At 45.5% G+C, this 17,644-nt stretch overlaps 1 protein-coding gene across 1 annotated transcript in view; it reads left to right on the top strand.

Moving 5' to 3' along the window:
• Positions 1 to 17,644, top strand: part of SLC7A1 (solute carrier family 7 member 1) — a 37,866-nt gene that overhangs the window by 14,807 nt on the left and 5,415 nt on the right. The window contains exons 2-10 of the mRNA XM_065730146.1: positions 3,225 to 3,608; positions 6,563 to 6,721; positions 8,362 to 8,536; positions 10,124 to 10,248; positions 11,723 to 11,945; positions 12,713 to 12,852; positions 14,356 to 14,458; positions 16,543 to 16,754; positions 16,992 to 17,140. Coding sequence (XP_065586218.1) covers positions 3,239 to 3,608; positions 6,563 to 6,721; positions 8,362 to 8,536; positions 10,124 to 10,248; positions 11,723 to 11,945; positions 12,713 to 12,852; positions 14,356 to 14,458; positions 16,543 to 16,754; positions 16,992 to 17,140 — 1,656 coding nt within the window. The 5' untranslated portion in view covers positions 3,225 to 3,238. The remainder of the gene's footprint in view (positions 1 to 3,224; positions 3,609 to 6,562; positions 6,722 to 8,361; positions 8,537 to 10,123; positions 10,249 to 11,722; positions 11,946 to 12,712; positions 12,853 to 14,355; positions 14,459 to 16,542; positions 16,755 to 16,991; positions 17,141 to 17,644) is intronic.

Below are 17,644 nucleotides of genomic sequence, written 5' to 3'. Positions count from 1 at the left end.
AGTTTTTGGATTTTGCCCTTGATGGTATGGTGGCAAAATTGAAGAAGTGGACTTAACGACGGATTCAATTAAGTTTCTTAGCATGAATTTTCCCACCTTTTACGCTAGGTTTTAGCTGGAGTTGATGAAATACAAGTCTCACTTCTTCCTTATAAATTGAAGTGAGTAATATTTTTGTCTACATGCTCTACGTTCTCTGCATGCTATTAGTGTTAGTGTGCAGTGTGTATTACTGTTCCATCATTAGCGGATGAGGCACCACTCATTTGAAAGTGAATGCTTCATTCCAGCATTGCATCTAAATAGAATCATTTTTCCTCCCTCTCTCAATTAAGAGAGATTTGAAAGTTCTGCTGCTGAAACCAGGATGAAAGTGCCATATGGAAATTGTGCTGGGGCACCTTGGAGCTGCCAGGAGTGGTCCGAGATGGAAGCTGCCTTCATCCTCTTACGCTGCATCTATGGGAACAAGCACTGCATTGTGGAGGTCTGCAGAGCAAAGTGCTTGCTGCTGAGGACCAGCTTCCTGCACTGCATGCACTATGAGGAGGTTGTTTTGGACCAGCTGTCTGCTGGACATGCCTTGTTAACCATTCCCCCAATTTAATTTAAGTACATGTTATGTTGGGTGTATGAATTAGGAGTAATCCAGAAGATCTTAGTGAAACACCCTTGCTACAAAGAGCTTTATGTTACATTCCTACTGACTTTTGAATGAGGGTGCTGCTGCTGGGATGAAGGCTGAACAGCAAAGTGAGAGCTGAGGAGGATGAATACAACCAGCAGCTCAGAAGAAAAGGGTCAGGGATGGATGATCAGAAAGAAACAGGGCATGGAAACAGTTGAGCCAGCATAGTGAATCCCCTGTTGAAATAGGAGTGGTGCGTGCAGCATGGGGAATAGCAAAGAGATAATGGTCAGATTAATCTGCAGATTCATCTGACTGTTGTATTCAATATGAAGTGCAAAGAAGGTAGGGGGTTTATTTTACTTTAAAGGATAAAGGGAAGAGTGGTAGCTCTCTTTATCTTGACTTGAGTAAAGCTTTTTACACAGTGCCACACAGAAGGCTATTTAAGATGAAAACAACCAGGAAACCAGCAAGGTACAGAAGGAACATGTTAATGAAAAGCCAGGGACTGGGAAAAGAGAGCAGATACTTGTGGAGGAGATGGCCACTGGGGTTCTTGGTGGTTGCTCTGGGAGTGCTGTTATTGTTCCTGGTAGCTACTCCTGATGCAAGGAGATAGAAGGGTGCTAATGGGATGTACTGCTGCTCAGGAGGGTGATTCGGAGGAGGGCTGTTGCAGACAGGGCCATGGACTGCTCCGTTTCTTCAGGGCTTGTGAAATCACAGAATCACTAGGGTTGGAAAAGACCGCTAAGATCAGCTAGACCAACTGCCAACCTGTCACCACTGTGCCCATTAACCATGTCCCTCAGTGCCACTCCTCCACGTTTCTTGAACCACCTCCCTGGGCAGCTTGTTCCAGTGCGTTGCCATTCATTCTGAGAAGAAATTTTTCCTAATATCCAACCTGAAATGAAGACTGAGGCATTATGGTTGGTCTCTAAGGGTACCCTTGGGTAACCCGAGGAGGGGAAAGGCCGTTCTGAGCAAAAGTGCAGGGATGATTGCTGCCTACTGAAGTGATCTGCCTGGAGGGCAGAGTGCTGGTGGAGCCTTCCAGCAGTGAAGACGTGGATCTAGAAAGTTTTAAGGGTGAGCTCAATACATTTATGGGAGGGGTGTTAGGTTATCATATCTTGTGACAACTGGGGCTAGACTTGACAATGTGGAAAGAAAGAAGTTCCTTCTGTTACCTGCCTGATGCACCCATCTGGGCAGTGTGATAAGGAGCAGCAGCGTGCTCTTTGCTCTCTGTCTGTTCTCTGAGTTTTGAAGCAACATTCCTCGTTTTACCACAAAAAGCAGGACAAAGCTTCCCTACCCAGGCTGTGTCTAGAGACATACATCTTCAAGGTATGGATTTTGCAAAGGCCTCCATTACAGGATGGCCTACTAGGATGGCCTCCAGAGACAGCATTTCTGTTGACCCTACTGTTTTGACTGGTCGTAGTTTAAATGAGCATTGCTAAATGTACCAGGTGGACACGTATACAGATGGACAAATGTGTAGGTCTGATAAGTTGCATAGCAAAATCTTCCCATGATGTAGCACTGCAAGATGCATCTCTCTTATGGGAAGGGGAGCTGCAGAAGGATTTTCTGAAGGATGCGTCCAAAGAAAGGAATTTCTTCCATCCTGCTGCTAATCCCATCATAAAGTCCCAACCAAGGGAGCTGTGCCAGCTGCTTGCAAGCTGAAACTGCTGCACACATCCATTTGACCACACAAACATGTCCATGCACAGGTATGGCAAGGGCATAAGTTACAGGTAAACATGTTCATGTTTTAGAGTTTGTTTCTTATACTCCCAGGTGTAGTGGATGCACGTGGGGACCTTCGGCGATCGATGTTGCATTATAAGTTAAAGTTGGTTGCTGCTGTACAATCCATCTTAGAATATAAGCATGATCTAAAAGGCTTCATGGGCATTGTTAGGTGTTGATGTGCAAACAGTATCTCCTAGTGCACATGGCTGTGTGCTCTAGGGACAGTAGCACCTGTGTTGCCTTGTTCTGGAATGTAATGCTCACAAGTTTTGCTCTTATTTCACCCCTGAGACTTCAAAAATTTATATAAGTATGTATCTATAAATATTTCTACTTTTTTTTTTTTTTTTAAGTTCCCAGCCGGGAAAACTACACTGAAATCTGAAGGACAGAGTTTGTATAAAGGCTTGCCCTTTATAGTAGTTGGGTAGTACAGTAGTTGGGTATGGATAGTGATAGAAGGATAGTTGGACTAGATGATCTTGTAGGTCCTTTCCTACCTAATGAACCTATGAGCCCTCTTGTGTAGGGACAGTGTGGCTGTGAGGTGATTAGTGTCCCTTGTGGTGTGGGGGCCAGGGGGGAGGACAGCTCACCTGCCTGGGATCAGCATGAATGGGAGCAGGGAGCAGAAACACTGTGCATTTTTCCTTTGTCACCTCCCTGTGCTAAGCATAGATAACATGTTCAGGAGACATTTTGCCATGTGGAAAGGTAGAAGGTAAGTGAGGAGGAGATTCTTGGGCTGAAATGTAATAGGAGTGCGGCGATGCTGTTTTGTGGGGCGTGGCTGGTCCGCCTAGTGATGACAGCATCTTTCTTGCAGGCCCAAAGACAACGATGGAGTGCCAGAAATTTATCAAGTTTGGAAACCAGCTTCTTCGACGGAAGAATGTGGACTGCACTCGAGAAGACAGCCGGCTCTCACGGTGCCTCAACACCTTCGACTTGGTGGCCCTGGGCGTGGGCAGCACTCTGGGGGCAGGTGTCTATGTACTAGCTGGGGCTGTGGCACGGGTGAACGCAGGACCTGCCATTGTCATCTCCTTCTTGATCGCTGCCCTGGCTTCCGTGCTGGCTGGACTCTGCTATGGAGAATTTGGTGCTCGCGTTCCTAAGACGGGATCAGCTTATCTGTACAGTTACGTGACCGTTGGCGAGCTGTGGGCCTTCATTACGGGATGGAATTTAATCCTCTCCTACGTTATCGGTGAGTACAGTGGGCGTGCAGCGAGACCCTAGTGTTAGTCCAGGATGACAGCCTTGTTGGTACGATCAGCCATGTTTGCATGCTTGCATTGTTCTGCACTCGCCGAACATTTGAGGGCCCTTCAGCAGGGTGCACTGGCTGTGGCTGCCATCACTTGGCGAGGTGAGTGCTGTCCTGCAGGCTGAGGGTTTGTAAGGTGAATTATTACTTCAGCTACATCCTCTGAACTCCCACATTGTCCATCCTGCCTGCTGCACGCTTGCCAGGGAGCAAGAGCGTTCCCTTTGCAGAGAAAGAAGCAGCTGACAGAAGGGTGCTTTTTCATGGCAGCTCCTGGCTGATTAAGGATTAATTTCTGGTCCCTTCAAAACCTGTTCGAACTACCTGGAGATCAGAATTCTGCCTCGTGACTGGTTGCAGGATTAAGCATAGGGTGAGCTGCAGGTTCACAGTCTCTGAAACGTCCAAAGCAAATCCCTCCTAAGCCCTTCATTCCCACTAGGAGAGGCCCTGGACTGTGCTCTGAGCATGCGGTGTACTCTTCAGCTGACATATTAAAACTAAACCACTCTTTGCCAATTAAGGATTCATGTCTTTTCAAGCACATTTGGGCTTGCTACCCTGCCTGTAAGTAAGGCTGCAACCAACTTGCCAGTTGAGAGTGAACTTACGAGTTAAAATGAAAAACAATGTTGTGCTGAATGATTAAAGGAAGATATTTTTTTTAACTGTGTTTTATGAGATTAGTTCCCATGATGCTGAGGAGGGTAAGATCATATCGAGAGTGACACAGTGATGTAGTAGCTGCTTGTTTGAGGTAGCACTGGCTCTCATCCATGTGCTACCTGAAACCTTTTCTTCTTCCTCCGCTCTTTTTTTTTTTTAATAAGAAATGAGAGATTGAAAAAACAAAGTCAATTAAACTTGTCTCCTCAGGAAATGTGAGTCCAAAACGGCTCTACTGTGAATCAGATCATTGCAGAGAGGAGATAAAAATAGTTTTTAAACAAAGTTAAACATATAATTTACTCCAGACTTCTGAAATGGACTCAGCTGAGGCAACGCATACAAAAGTGGAATGCATTTCCTAGTGATTTATTCTCTGATCCAGAAAGGTAATGCTGAGTAGTTTTGCTCATGCTCCTTACCCAGTCCATTACGTGGTGGCCCTTCCTACTATGATGTTGAACCTCCGAGATGACTGACATAGCTGTGGAAGAAGGCGTGGCCCCAAAACCTGATGTTGCAAATTCATGAGGAGATTTACCTCCCTAGCATTACACTCTTGAGCAGTGCCACCATCCTTAAGCAGAATCCAACCAGAATGGCGAGAGTTGAAATTTGTGAGGGACTCAGCCAACTTGGTGTTTTTACTGAGGTTCCAGACCTCTGTTCAGAAAATACTGTGGGGTGTGGAATGGGATTGTGGTGGCCAGCTGGTGGTGAGTGGTGGTAGTGCCTGGGGAAGGGTCTTGGTGGTGGGGAATGAGGAAAAATGGGCATTCAACTAGTTGGGCAGGGTCTAGATGGTGGGGGGAAGGAGGCCTTCATGGCCAGATCTGATCTGAAATTTCTTCTGGGATGATGGGAGTTGTGCCAGATTGTTGGAGGGGTGGGAACGTTTCAGAAAGAGGAGGCTGCTGGGAGCTGATTAATGTCATGCGTAGTAACATCATTGGAGAAGTGGCTGCGGTTGGGATGTCCTTCCCAGAGCACACGGTCACCTGGACCTGTTCCTGTAGCCAGCTCACACCCGAGTGGGTCAGTCGGCCTGAGCACTGCACAGGGCTGGCAGGCCAACCGGTGAGGTCATGCTGACCCCAAAGCTGTAAATCCTCCTGGATACAGGCCCAGTGCTCCGTGCTCTTCAGCAGCAATAAAGATATCATCCAGGTGGAATAATGTCAAATTCCCCCACTTCCCAAGGCTGCTGGTTACAAAGTTCTGTGAGAACTGCTGATAATGGTGTGGAACTGGCTTCCAAGCCACTGGCATTAACATAAAGCATGCAGGAGCTGGTTCTTCCTGTCCTAGAACATGAAATACTGCTGCCAAGACAAAAAAAAAAAAACACCTGAAAGTAGTAAAAAAAAAAAACACACACAAAAAAAACAAACAAAAAAAAACCCTTTTCCAATTTGTAATACGATACAGATGAACTTTTGGAGTTTTTCTGGATTAACAGTACCAATGTCCCATCCCTTTAGACACAGTCACAGCCTGTGCCTCCATGTCTCAAACAACAGCACGGTACCCAGGCAGGCCTGATCTGTGCCTTATTATGATGCTGTTGACCAGCCAGGTAACACAGAGAACATTCCCAGCATTGCTGCTGGTATTGCTGACCACTGCTGAGGAGAGCTGTGCTGTGGGTAAGCACAGGTGGGTTTTGACACAATCGCAGGTGTTGAGTTGTGACTTGAAAGCTTGCCCATAGATGCCTGTGTCAGGACAGACTGTTCTGGGTAGAAGAGTGCACAGAGTCCTCTAAGGAACTGCTCTGCAAACCAACAGCAAGCCACCCTCTTTTAAAAAAAACACAGACACAAAAACCCTGTGTAAACTAGATACAGTAGTAATTATATAACAGCATCTAATTTTGTGATGTGTTTATATATAGTGTAAAATATTGGTAATCTAACAGTAGCCACTGTAACACAGGAGAATAAGAAGCAGACTGTGTGGCAGCCAAACCTGTTTGTTTTACACAGTGCTACCACTGACTGGCAGTCACTTTTGGTTGCTGCTGTTTCATTTCTCTGGAATGGCTCTTCTGGCCCCGGTAGCATCCCAGGCTCAGACATCCTGGGTCAGCCCTCATGAACTGCAGCAAGCTGAGGCCAGAAGTGTCTTTGTGCCACTCAGATGCTCCAGTGCTGGAGTCCAAAGTGTCCTGAGTTTGGATGGTGTGCCATCCACCAAGAGTGACCCGCATCCTCTCTGTTCTCTGGCAGGAACCTCCAGTGTGGCCAGAGCCTGGAGTGCCACGTTCGATGAAATCATAGGTGGGCACATTGAAGACTTCTGTAAGAAATACATGACGATGAATGCTCCAGGAGTGCTGGCAAAATACCCAGACATCTTTGCTGTGGTGATAATCATCATCTTAACAGGTAAATCCCCAGAGGGGCTTGTGAGTATTGGACCTCCACCTTCTGTCATTTCGCTGTTTGCTTTCAGAATGGGCACGAAGTCCTCATTTGTTTTGGACAGCTTCCTAAGGCTCTTTCTTTACTACGGGTGTCGGATTGACCTATATAGCCACAGAGGAGTTAGCACAGGGCATATCCTGTTTACAAGGATTTTAATTAGAAGGGAGAACTCTTGATATTTTTGAGCCACTTTTAAAACCTTCAGTCAAATTTTATATAAGGAAAGAAAAGGTGACTTGTTATCCTCAATCAGGTATGGAAGGCTAATCCTTCTCCCTCTCCCAATCCTATTAATACAAGAATTTAATTCTGTTGCTCTTCTACTTTTATTCTCCCAATGATAACTGGCACTGACTGCAAGACCTCAGAGAAATAAATGTGTGAAAATCAGTCAAGTCCATTTTTTTCTTTTTATTTTCCCCCAAAATTGTCCCAAGAATTTGATCATGATTTGGAGAAGTTATGAAAAATTTAAAAATGAGAATCCTTCTAAACTTTGCCAACTTCTTGAACTTGCAAAACGTTACAAAATATAGGCTAATTAGAAAAATAATTGTTCTTATGTACCAGTCTGGTTTCCAGCGTGCAGAAGCTGCAGTGTTGCCCAGCAAATTTATCCTGACATTTCTAACTGATCTGGTTGGGCATCTCCCAGCATGGGCTATGCTCACTGGGACGATTTTCATAAGCCAGTGATGCTTTGGCATCTGGAGTTTGAATCTCTTATGTGGCTGTCTTAGCTTCTTTCCTAGTTTAAAAGATGTAAATGTGAGGGCACAGGAATCTCCCCTCTCCTTGAAATGCCTTGGGGTAGCAGTAAGGAGACCATGTAGGGCTTCTTTTGTCCTCTGGCCCATGTTAAGTGTTTTGCTATCTCTTAGTCTCCTTATTAAATATAGGTTCAAGGTTTGGGTTCTTGAAAATCAGATACCTGAAGTTACCAGAGTCCCTCAGAGAGGCCGAGTTACTCCTTGGTGAGGTGTTGGTTGCCAGAGCGTGCAAATGTACTCTTCTCCTGATGGACTTTCTTAAGACCATGGGCTGAAAACCTGTTCTCACTGAACTCTCTGGCAAAGCAGGAGTCCTGTGATGCTGTCTTGTTCTGTGCCTTGAGCTGTAAGTAGCTGACCTCCTGGATTCAGTCTCTGTGGAAAATGGTATCATATTTTCTGCTGCTCACAAGTAAAGGTGGATGTTGTTCGTAACATCTGCCTTTGGCCAGGACCTCTAAGACAATGTTTCTGAAAAAACACTTTTGGTGCTTTCTCCAGGTGGCTGGGTGGATTGTGTGACTGTATCTGGGTGGCACAGCACAGTGCTATGAGGTAAAACTTTTATCTGGAGCATATATCAAATTGGTGTTCTAATGTGGGAAGGTGTGCCATGTCAGTAATGTGTGGGCTGGAGTCCCCTTTAGCTTTCCTGGTGACTTAATCCTGACCTACCTGAGCTGCCTGGCTTTGTGGAGGAGCAGAAATACTACAGTGGGCAGAGCTCAGCGTTGATGTTTTCAGTAAGTGAGCTGTTGTGCTGCCTTTGGCAGCCCCCTATGCACGCTCTGCTGGTGAAATACCTGACTGCGTATTTTCCATTTTTCTCAGGGCTTTTAACTTTTGGTGTGAAGGAATCTGCCCTGGTGAACAAAGTGTTCACCTGCATCAACATCCTCGTCATCGGCTTCGTCGTGGTCTCTGGCTTTGTGAAAGGATCTGTTAAAAACTGGCAGTTGACTGAACAGGACATTTACAACACCAGCCATGGCATTCATGGAAATAAGTAAGTTGGACCTTGTCTTCTCAGATTTAAAAATGATGTACACTCATTTTTACAGGAAAATTTGTGAGAGATTCAGGGAACCTATGGATAGGATGGTTCCCTCCTTTACCAAACTCTGGCGTGTCATGACTGGAGTCCAAAGTGGAAAGAGAAGAGCTTTGCAGGTAACCTCATACTCAGGGCTTCCCCAGGCTGACTGCTGTGCCTGTATTAAGCCTTGACCAAGTACAGCTGTGTAGTTTTTTTGGACACCTTGGCCATTTCCTTGATGAACGATTGTATTTTTTGGAGACTTCTTCCCAGATGCATGAGAAGATAGGAGGCAAACTGCAGGTCGTTTTAATGCGTTGCAGCAGACGTATCACAAATCCATTTTTAATGACATTTTGCTACTTGGCCAAAATCCTGTATTCCTACACAAGACCAAAATTCAGGAGCTTATAAGAGTAGCCAGTGATACAAGGCCATTCATTTCTTGCTTGCGATTGTTCAACACAGTGTGACTACTCTGTGGCTTTTGGATGCCTCTGCATACATCAGCACAGTCCTGGCTTGCTATCTAACCCTACTTCATGCTGGTCTGCAAGGAAACACGGTTAGGTGCAAGCTGGAGAGGTTTATAAATATTGCATGACTCTAGTTTGGCTTGTATACAAGCCACTTATTGAGCTTCTCTGCAAAATTCAGCCTGCTGTGAACTTCTTCCCTGTGAACAAATTGCTTCTGTAGGAAAGGTCCCCCCTCATTCCCTCCTGCTATTCCCATGTAAGTAGCAATTAGTGCAGCAGCTTCAAAGTATAACTGTAGCTCTTTCACCCGTAGCTCTTACTATTTTTGTAAAGTCTATCTGGGGTTTTCTTTATCATTATTTTCAGAGTAATCCATATTTGGGTTGTACTATTTCTGTAAATAACAAGTGAGCTTTCGTCTCTCGGTGGAAGTTCTACAAGAGAGTTCGGATGATTCTTCCTGATAAGAATGGCAGTTTTGGGATTTCCCTTAATTTAATTGCCTAAGTTCGTCATGACAAAGGCTTTTCTCTCAATTTTGAGTGGCCTCAGTTAACTTGAACTGGAGGGTATTTTAGACAGTGTTTCAACACAGGCAGTTGTACATAGGGCTTTGATCCTGAGTGTGTAGAAGTCATTAGATGTCTGTCTGTTGACTTTAATAAACTTTGTATCGGGCTCAGCATCTGATGTTTCAGATGTGGTCGCACCTCTCCTCCCTCAGGATTTGGATACAAAGTCGATATAGGGAATTTTGAAGTTGAGGTTGCAGCCCTGGGTGAATTTTAGGCTGTCCTGGTGCCCTGCATTGCTCAATGGTGTCTACTCACGCTTCATCCGAGTCCATCTTAGGTGAACAGTGGATAGTTCACCTTCATTTGACTTCTGTTTTAGGAATTATATATTGGGCTCAGCAGTGGGTAGGGCTTAGCATTTTGCCCAGTATTTGTATACTGGCATGTGGAAAGGAGAACATGTTCCTTTGAATTCCAGCTGTGGGTGTCACTGTGAGCTGCACGAATAGTTTTGTTGTTCCCACCTGGGCAGAATGCTTCTAACCCAGTGCCATGCTTTTTAGTCAAACACAGGGAGAAAAGCTCTATGGTGTTGGAGGGTTTATGCCCTATGGATTGAAAGGAGTCCTCTCAGGGGCAGCCACATGTTTTTATGCTTTCGTGGGATTTGACTGTATTGCTACAACAGGTAAGATGGAGGATGTCTTCATTCCTGGTTGCTCTTTGATTGGCTTTTGGTAACACTGCTCAGCACAGATGATCAGTAATCCAGGATGCTGCTTTCATTATCCGTATTTTAACTTCAGCCCATAATTTATTTTTTACTCAGCTGCTCCTGATAATCAAAGTGCTGAGTATATCCAAGTCCCTGGGTGCATGAATGTTGCCTTCTAGCTGCTGTGGTAGGCTGCATAACCCATCAAAACAGCTTCTTTTCTTCTTTGCCTCCAGGGCCCTATCCCACGGTTGCGCACTGATAGCACTAACCAGGTCCAGCTCTATAGAAAATATAGCCAGTTGTACTGACTTGGCATGCAAGAAAATCCAGGTTCAGATGCTTTGTGTGACTGGTGGAGTTTGAACATCCCACTCCAGATGATGCTTTAATTAGGTTATTCCTGGAGTAAGATGCTTCAATGCCTTCAACTGAAGGTGCTCCACTGGCTTAGAGTATTTAAAGAGGCACAGAAAGAGGGTATTTCTGAGGAGGAGTCTGCACCCTAAAGCCATACCTCAAAATGAAAAGGGAGTTTTTATCTCCAAGGGTTCAGAGATCTCCTTCTTAGAAAGAAACCGTCAGGGTTGTCACATTTCTCCTGGCTTAGAAGAATCTAATTCCCCTGGAGAAAGGAAGGATTATCCTTAATTTCACATTTGACAAGAGCTGAGGAACAGAAATAGGAGATAATCACAAAGACAGATAAAACAGTACTGCCTTGTGTTCCAAGATGCTTGAGAAATGCTATAGCTTGATTACTTCAGCTAGCCCTAGGGCCTCTCCGTGGAGAAGCACATTAATCTGGCTTTGACTTAGAGGTATATGCATCTCTGCTTATTGGTTCATCCTCCTGAAATGCCAAGCCTCAGAAGCGCATGCTTTGTGAAATGAGCAGCTCTGCAGGACAGAGAAGGCTCAAGACTGTTTCGTAATTAATCACTGCCTGAATTAGGAGGATCTTTTTAACACCTTAACCCCAGCTTGACAGTCCGAAATTTTACTTAAAGAAAATAGAGTTTTCAGGTATGTCATGCAAAGTAACTTTCCCTGGAACTGGGTACACAGAGTGCTCTTGCCACTGTGCAGTTGCTTTGGTGGAGATGCATGCTGAAATTCTTGCCCAAATATTTGCCCCACAATTGTGTGATAGTTTTTTAATCTTGTCACTTGTAGCCATTAAGCCATTTTTAGAGCCATGCTATCAGTGGCATTGCAGGAGTAGTTGGAGATAAATTAACTCTTTGGAGAAGGGACTGCTTTTAATCCAAATTGTTTCTGTGAATGGGTTTACAAGTCTTCCTCAGATGTTTATGTCAGAAGAAGAGCAGCACAATTGGGAGCAAACAGCCAGTGTGGGGTATGTGAAGGGCTCCTTACACCACGATAGTGAGCACTGATAGTTCTTGCTTGTCTATGAACTGATATTTATTTCAATTTCTTCTAGGTGAGGAGGTGAAAAACCCTCAGAAGGCCATTCCTATTGGCATTGTGGCATCTCTGCTTATCTGCTTTGTGGCTTACTTTGGTGTGTCAGCTGCCCTGACACTCATGATGCCTTACTACCAGCTGGATACCAATAGCCCATTACCCAATGCCTTTAAGTATGTAGGTTGGGATGGAGCCAATTATGCAGTGGCAGTTGGTTCCCTATGTGCACTTTCTACAAGGTGAGACACTGCTTTTCATTAGTGCATCTTTCGCAGTGAATGCTTATCTCCATCTTTTTTACAAAATGCTGCACAACATGGCTGTGTAGTGGCTCAGCTTGTTTGCTTTTATGTGCCCCTGGGTGGTTACCAGAAGGGCTAGGGCTGGGGATGAAACTCAGAGCTATTGACATCAAAAAGGCTAGGATTTAACCCTGTGATAAATCCCAGAGATGTTCATGACCAATATCACTTCAGAAACTCCTGTCTTAGCAGCAAACCCAGTAGGTGCATCTCTAGAATATCAATCTAAAGTCAGTGAATCATGGAGACAGCCTCATAGTGCAAGCACAGTTTGCTTGCAAGGCGTCCTGCCTGCTGGGTGGAAGCATGTCAGATAGTGCAGGGTGCATCTTCTGGAGCATGTAGGGCTCGCCATAACGAGGGCAGTCTGTCTGCAGGTTGCCTGCAGGACAGGCATCTGGCCAGGAGCCCTGTTTCCACTTAGACATATGTGATTAGATGAGCAACTGTAGAGACTCATAGAAGTTAGGGTATTCTGCCGCATTAGTATCAGGCTGCTTTTGTGCTCCAGGCTGTTTAGATATCCAAAATCATGGAGCTGTTACTTAGTTTCCAGCTACTAGCAACTTGGGCATACAGAGGGAGCCTTTCAAGGGGCTGAGCCACCTGTTTCAGTTTGTACTGGGGTAAACTTGATTGCTTTTTTGTGCTTATGCTCTGCTGGGGGTGTTCTAAGCAGATTATTTCCCCTTCTGTGTTCTTAGTCTCCTTGGCTCCATGTTTCCTATGCCTCGAATAATTTATGCTATGGCAGAAGATGGACTTCTCTTTAAATTTTTGGCTAAAGTCAATGAGAAGAGGAAAACTCCAATAATTGCAACAGTGACATCAGGAGCCGTTGCAGGTAACGTCCTGAGGCTTGCATGCATGATTGGAGCAGAGACGTAATCTCATCCTAGGGGCAGATAAGTCTTCCTGATGCTAGCCCACTTATTAATTGGATATATTGCGCAGCATGACTTCCCAAAGCGTGTCCCGGGTTTCTGAAGCCTGGGAGAGCAAGGGCAGGGTGAGTGTGACTAGCTCACTGCGTGTCTGTGCTTCTTGCTCAGAGCTCATTGCTGACATCCTGTCTCATGCCAAGAACTGCCTTCATCCACTCCCTGGGTGCTCTGTCGGCTTTACAAATCATTAACCCCCTGCAGTGGCAGCCAGCTGAGTCCCAGCATCCCTGTGGCCGTTGGCCCAGCTTGTCTGCAGGACCTGTGCACTGTGTGTCTGTAGGAAGGTGCTCAGCAGAAGACACCAGAGCAGTTGGAGACAAGCAGATGGACCCTGTGGCACAGGCATTTGTTAATCAGTTTGTCACAGCTGGTTGCAGTCTTGTCCTCTCCTTCCCTCTGTCACAAGAATTAAAGGGAATTAAAATACCCAACAAAGATGGGTGGCTTATCCTCTCCTCACAGCCACCCTCTTCCTCTTAGTGCCTAGTGAACAGAAGGGTGTTGCTGCTTTCTCTTTACCTTCTGCCATCCAAATCTGGGATAAGCCACTGGTGTGGAATGTGCCACCTTTGAGGCGTTGTTGCCAAACTGTTACAATGAGCTCTAAGCTCTGATGAAACAGCTCAGCTTCCTGCAGCTGCAACCCAGGCCCTGCAGTTTTTCATACAGCTGCTTCTCTGCCACCTTTCTCTTCAGGGAGCCTTGAGTGGGGAATAAAGAGCCAGAGAAAGAAAGAAATTTGGTTTGTGGTCTCTTCTTTGTGGGACCAAAGTGCAACCAGAGCTACAGGTATGGGGGGCACTTGAAGCTTGGAATTTGGCATTGCTTTGGCTGTTGAGTTTGAGGCAGTGCATTAGAGACAGACTGGGTCAGGTTCAGCTTTGAAACCCTTTATACGAAGGTCTGTACAACAAAGAGTTGCCTAGTGAGAGTGTGAAAGCAAAGTAATCTGTAAGAGATGGCAGATTGTATGGTCTAAGGGATGCTACAGCTATGAGTGGGGATTCGAGCAGCCGGGCTGTGGTTTAAACACCTGCTCATTGCTGATGATCAGAGGTGAATGTCACTCCAGCTTTGCTTCTCTTACAGGTGTATCATAGGATGCCCTTGCTTCAGCTTACCCATATAAGTATAACAGGCTGGCAACCTACTATAAAACCTACTGTAATAAATGGTTCCTTTGCTTCCTGTGCTGTGACATCCTGTGAGGCTCAGGGAGTTATAAGACCACTGGCATTTAATGAGTCTTGCCTGTCCCCATACCAGTGTGGCTTGGTCTCACTGGGTTTCCCTTGCCAGGTCCTGAGCAACAGTCACACTTGTGCTGTGTTGTTGTTAATGCTTCGGTGCGTATTCTGCTGTGTTAGTGTTTTCTTCCCTTTTACCTTCCTCTCCTCCCACAGCTATTATGGCCTTTCTCTTCGACTTGAAAGACCTTGTGGATCTCATGTCTATTGGGACCCTCCTGGCTTACTCCTTGGTGGCAGCCTGCGTATTGGTATTGAGGTATGGATGTAGAAATAGCCTTGCACAGACAGAAATCCACCCTGTGCATTCGGATGCCCTCTTTGTTTCTATAGACCCACTGAAAATGAACTCTGAAATGAAAGACTCATTTCTTCGAGGGCATGGGGGATTGTACTAGCTGGAGGTGCAACAGCGTCCTCTGAACTTGGTTAGCAGCAGTCAGACCCTGAATCTCCTAGGAGATGTGCTGTTGGGTAGAAGTGACAGATGAGTGGTCCTGGATGTCTGCTTCATCGTTACACTTGTTCCCACTGGGGATGCAGTTTCAGGCTGTCTTTGCGAAGGGATTAATGAGCAAATAGGCTGTTGAAAGGTGTCTCTGGCAGAATGGTCATACTGTGATGAGAGCATTGGAAGGAGCTGTTGTGAGCAGCTTGTCCTTGGACATCTGGCTCCTTCTGGGTGTCTGAAGAACAGAACCAACTTACAATCAAATGCGTGGAGGTTCCTTATTCCGGTGCTGTTCCTCTGAGGCCCTAGAGTGAGAGTTCAGCTGCTCGCACCTCAGCAGTGAGGCAAGATAAGGCTGTATTGCTCCTGAGTTTTGCCTTTGGGCTGCATCCTTGAGAAAGCCAGTAAGGATACTCTTCAGTCAGCAGTGAAGTTGCTGCAGGTTGTGCCAGGAAGTGAAGTAGCCGTAGTAAAGTCTAGCATCAGCAGTGAAGCTGAACGTGTTTTGGCAGGATCAGTGACTCAGTGCACGTCTATTAAAAGAGCTGAACTCCCATAGCTTCCCCCAAATAAGATGAAGATTGAGTATTTTAATTGCTTGGCACCTCACGGACATAGGCACTCTACCCAGGAGAACTGGATTTTGAAGATGTTGCTGAAAAATACCTTTATGTGTTCAGTGAGTTATTAAAAGTCTAGTGAATGTTTTTTACCTGCTCACAGCAAGTGCCTCGAACTAAGAACAGGTTTCAGCTGATGAGGGGCCAACACTGTATTTTACTGCCATTGCTCTGTGCCTGTGCCATTCACCATGCCCCTCTGTACAGAGCCAGAGGATTTTCTTTGCCCTTCATACCTTCCCTCTGGTTTCCTGGCTTCCTCTTCTCCATGTAGCTATAAATGGCTTCTTAATTTGCTTTTGCAAGCTGCAGTCTCAATGATATGGCACTTTCCCCATCATAGATTTGTGGAGCTGACAGACAGCCTTGTAGCAGCCTGGGCAGCTGATTTAGCTGCCTTTTGAAGGAGCAACTAAATTGTTTCCAGGGCTGTAGGGTGCTGTGACTAATACCCTGCTGTGTCTGGACCCAAGGATTTCACTGCATTTCACAATTCACATGTCACAAAAGATCTCATTGTCAGCCTATCCCCACAGGACTGATCCTAAGAGGTCTGGCAAAATGACCCTTTCCTTAGACTTGTAGCTGAGACTGTCCTGCAAAACCTAAGTTTTAAAGAAACTTGATACTGGAAGAATTTTTTCTGAATGGATCCGTGCGGTTGTGCCTTGTTGGATGAGGTGTTATCCACATATGCAATAAAAAAACCTACAGTTCTTTGTTTTGTTCTGCCTTCATTATGAGGCAGTAGATGGTAGTAGCAGAAGAGTGATACAGAGGAGATCAGGGCACAAGGGATGTCACTGTGTGGTGTGCTCGGCAGCTGCTAGGGAGTGATATCTGCTGAGCTGTTAGTTCAGTTGTTTCCACACCAAAACATGAGGGCTTAACAGCCACAGATAACCCCATAGGCTGGATATGACCACCTGATTGTTCTCCTGCCAATTGCTTCTCCAGTCTTCACTGCTATCACCCAGTAATAATCTGGTGATCTGGGTGATAGGTTTCTGAAAGGAAATACTGTCATCTTAAAACACTGGCATTGCAACCAAGCTTTAGGTGATGATAGCTGATTATATTTGCTCACATAATTGTTGTTTTTTTTCTTTCACATAAAGGCTTTGTTATTCCTCATATTTTCTTCTGAAATAGAAGGTTGTAGAAATTATGTATGCCTGTTCTGATGCTGGAAGGATCTAGGGTGCAGTCAGTGTTCTGTGTGGTACTCTGTACCAAACCAATAAGCTCTTTGCTTCGCTTCTGTTTTCCTAGATATCAGCCAGAGCAGCCTAATTTGGCATACCAGATGGCTCGAACAACAGAGGAGACAGATAACAACGAATCTGTGAGCACGAGTGAGTCTCAGACTGGGTTTCTGCCAGAGGAAGAGGAGAAATGTTCCCTCAAAGCCATACTGTGCCCCCCAAATTCAGACCCTTCCAAGTTCTCTGGCTTGGTGGTGAACATCTCCACCTGCATCATTGGTAAGTACCAGGCAGCGTGGCTCTGGGGCAGTGAGCCTGCTGGTAGATCCTTGTGCTCACCATGGTGGCAGAGCTCACCTCCTTGCTTGTTAAAGATTGCAATTTCACTAAGATCTGAGGATCTTCAGGTTTAAAGACCTCAGAAGAAATACACTGGTTTGGTTTGTGAGGCTGTGAGGGGGGAAATTTGTATTTTCTTGGTTTACAGTTCACTAAGCTTTTGGTGTCTGTTCACAGGTTTCCTTATCGTGGGCAGCTGTGTCTTGACTGCCCTCGAGCCAAGCACACTGATAAAGGCAGTATGGATTATTGCTGCAATCCTTGTTCTCATTATCAGCTTCATTGTATGGAAACAGCCTGAAAGCAAAACTAAGCTTTCCTTTAAGGTGAGTGTCCTTGGAGGTGAAGTTAGAAAAGAGCTATTTTGGAGGTTTTTGGAGGAGGAAATGCATGTTAACTGTATCAGGAGGGACTTGGCTAAATGGTCACATGGACAATGTAATCATAGTGGTCTACCCAGCAGCACCCCCATGGGAATAAGCAAGTTCAGCACAAAAAGGGGGGATCTGAAGGAGTTAGCTGAGATGTGGAGGAGGGAATGAGGAGAGGATGTCATGGGTGGTCAGATTAGAGATAACTATAGAGGACTTGGAAAGAAGTGTAAGTAGAAGCAGACTCCAGGAGATGCTGAGAGGTTAGAGCCTGCTCTAGAGATGTGGCCAGATGAGAAGGGCAACAGCATGCTTTTGGAAGCAGGTGGCCATAGGTTGTGGAAGAAACAGAGACTGGAGGGAAAGGGAACGCTTTTCAGCAGTTCAGAACAGCCACATCAGTTTGTGGCTATAGGAAAGAGACCCCAAGCAGCAAGCTTGTGCATGAAAATCAAAGGG

Source organism: Cyrtonyx montezumae, unplaced genomic scaffold (genome assembly GCF_038088225.1).
Source record: "Cyrtonyx montezumae isolate F1298 unplaced genomic scaffold, pur_monq_1.0 scaffold_12, whole genome shotgun sequence".
NCBI classification, from domain to species: domain Eukaryota; kingdom Metazoa; phylum Chordata; class Aves; order Galliformes; family Odontophoridae; genus Cyrtonyx; species Cyrtonyx montezumae.
This window is presented reverse-complemented; position numbering and strand designations above follow the sequence as displayed.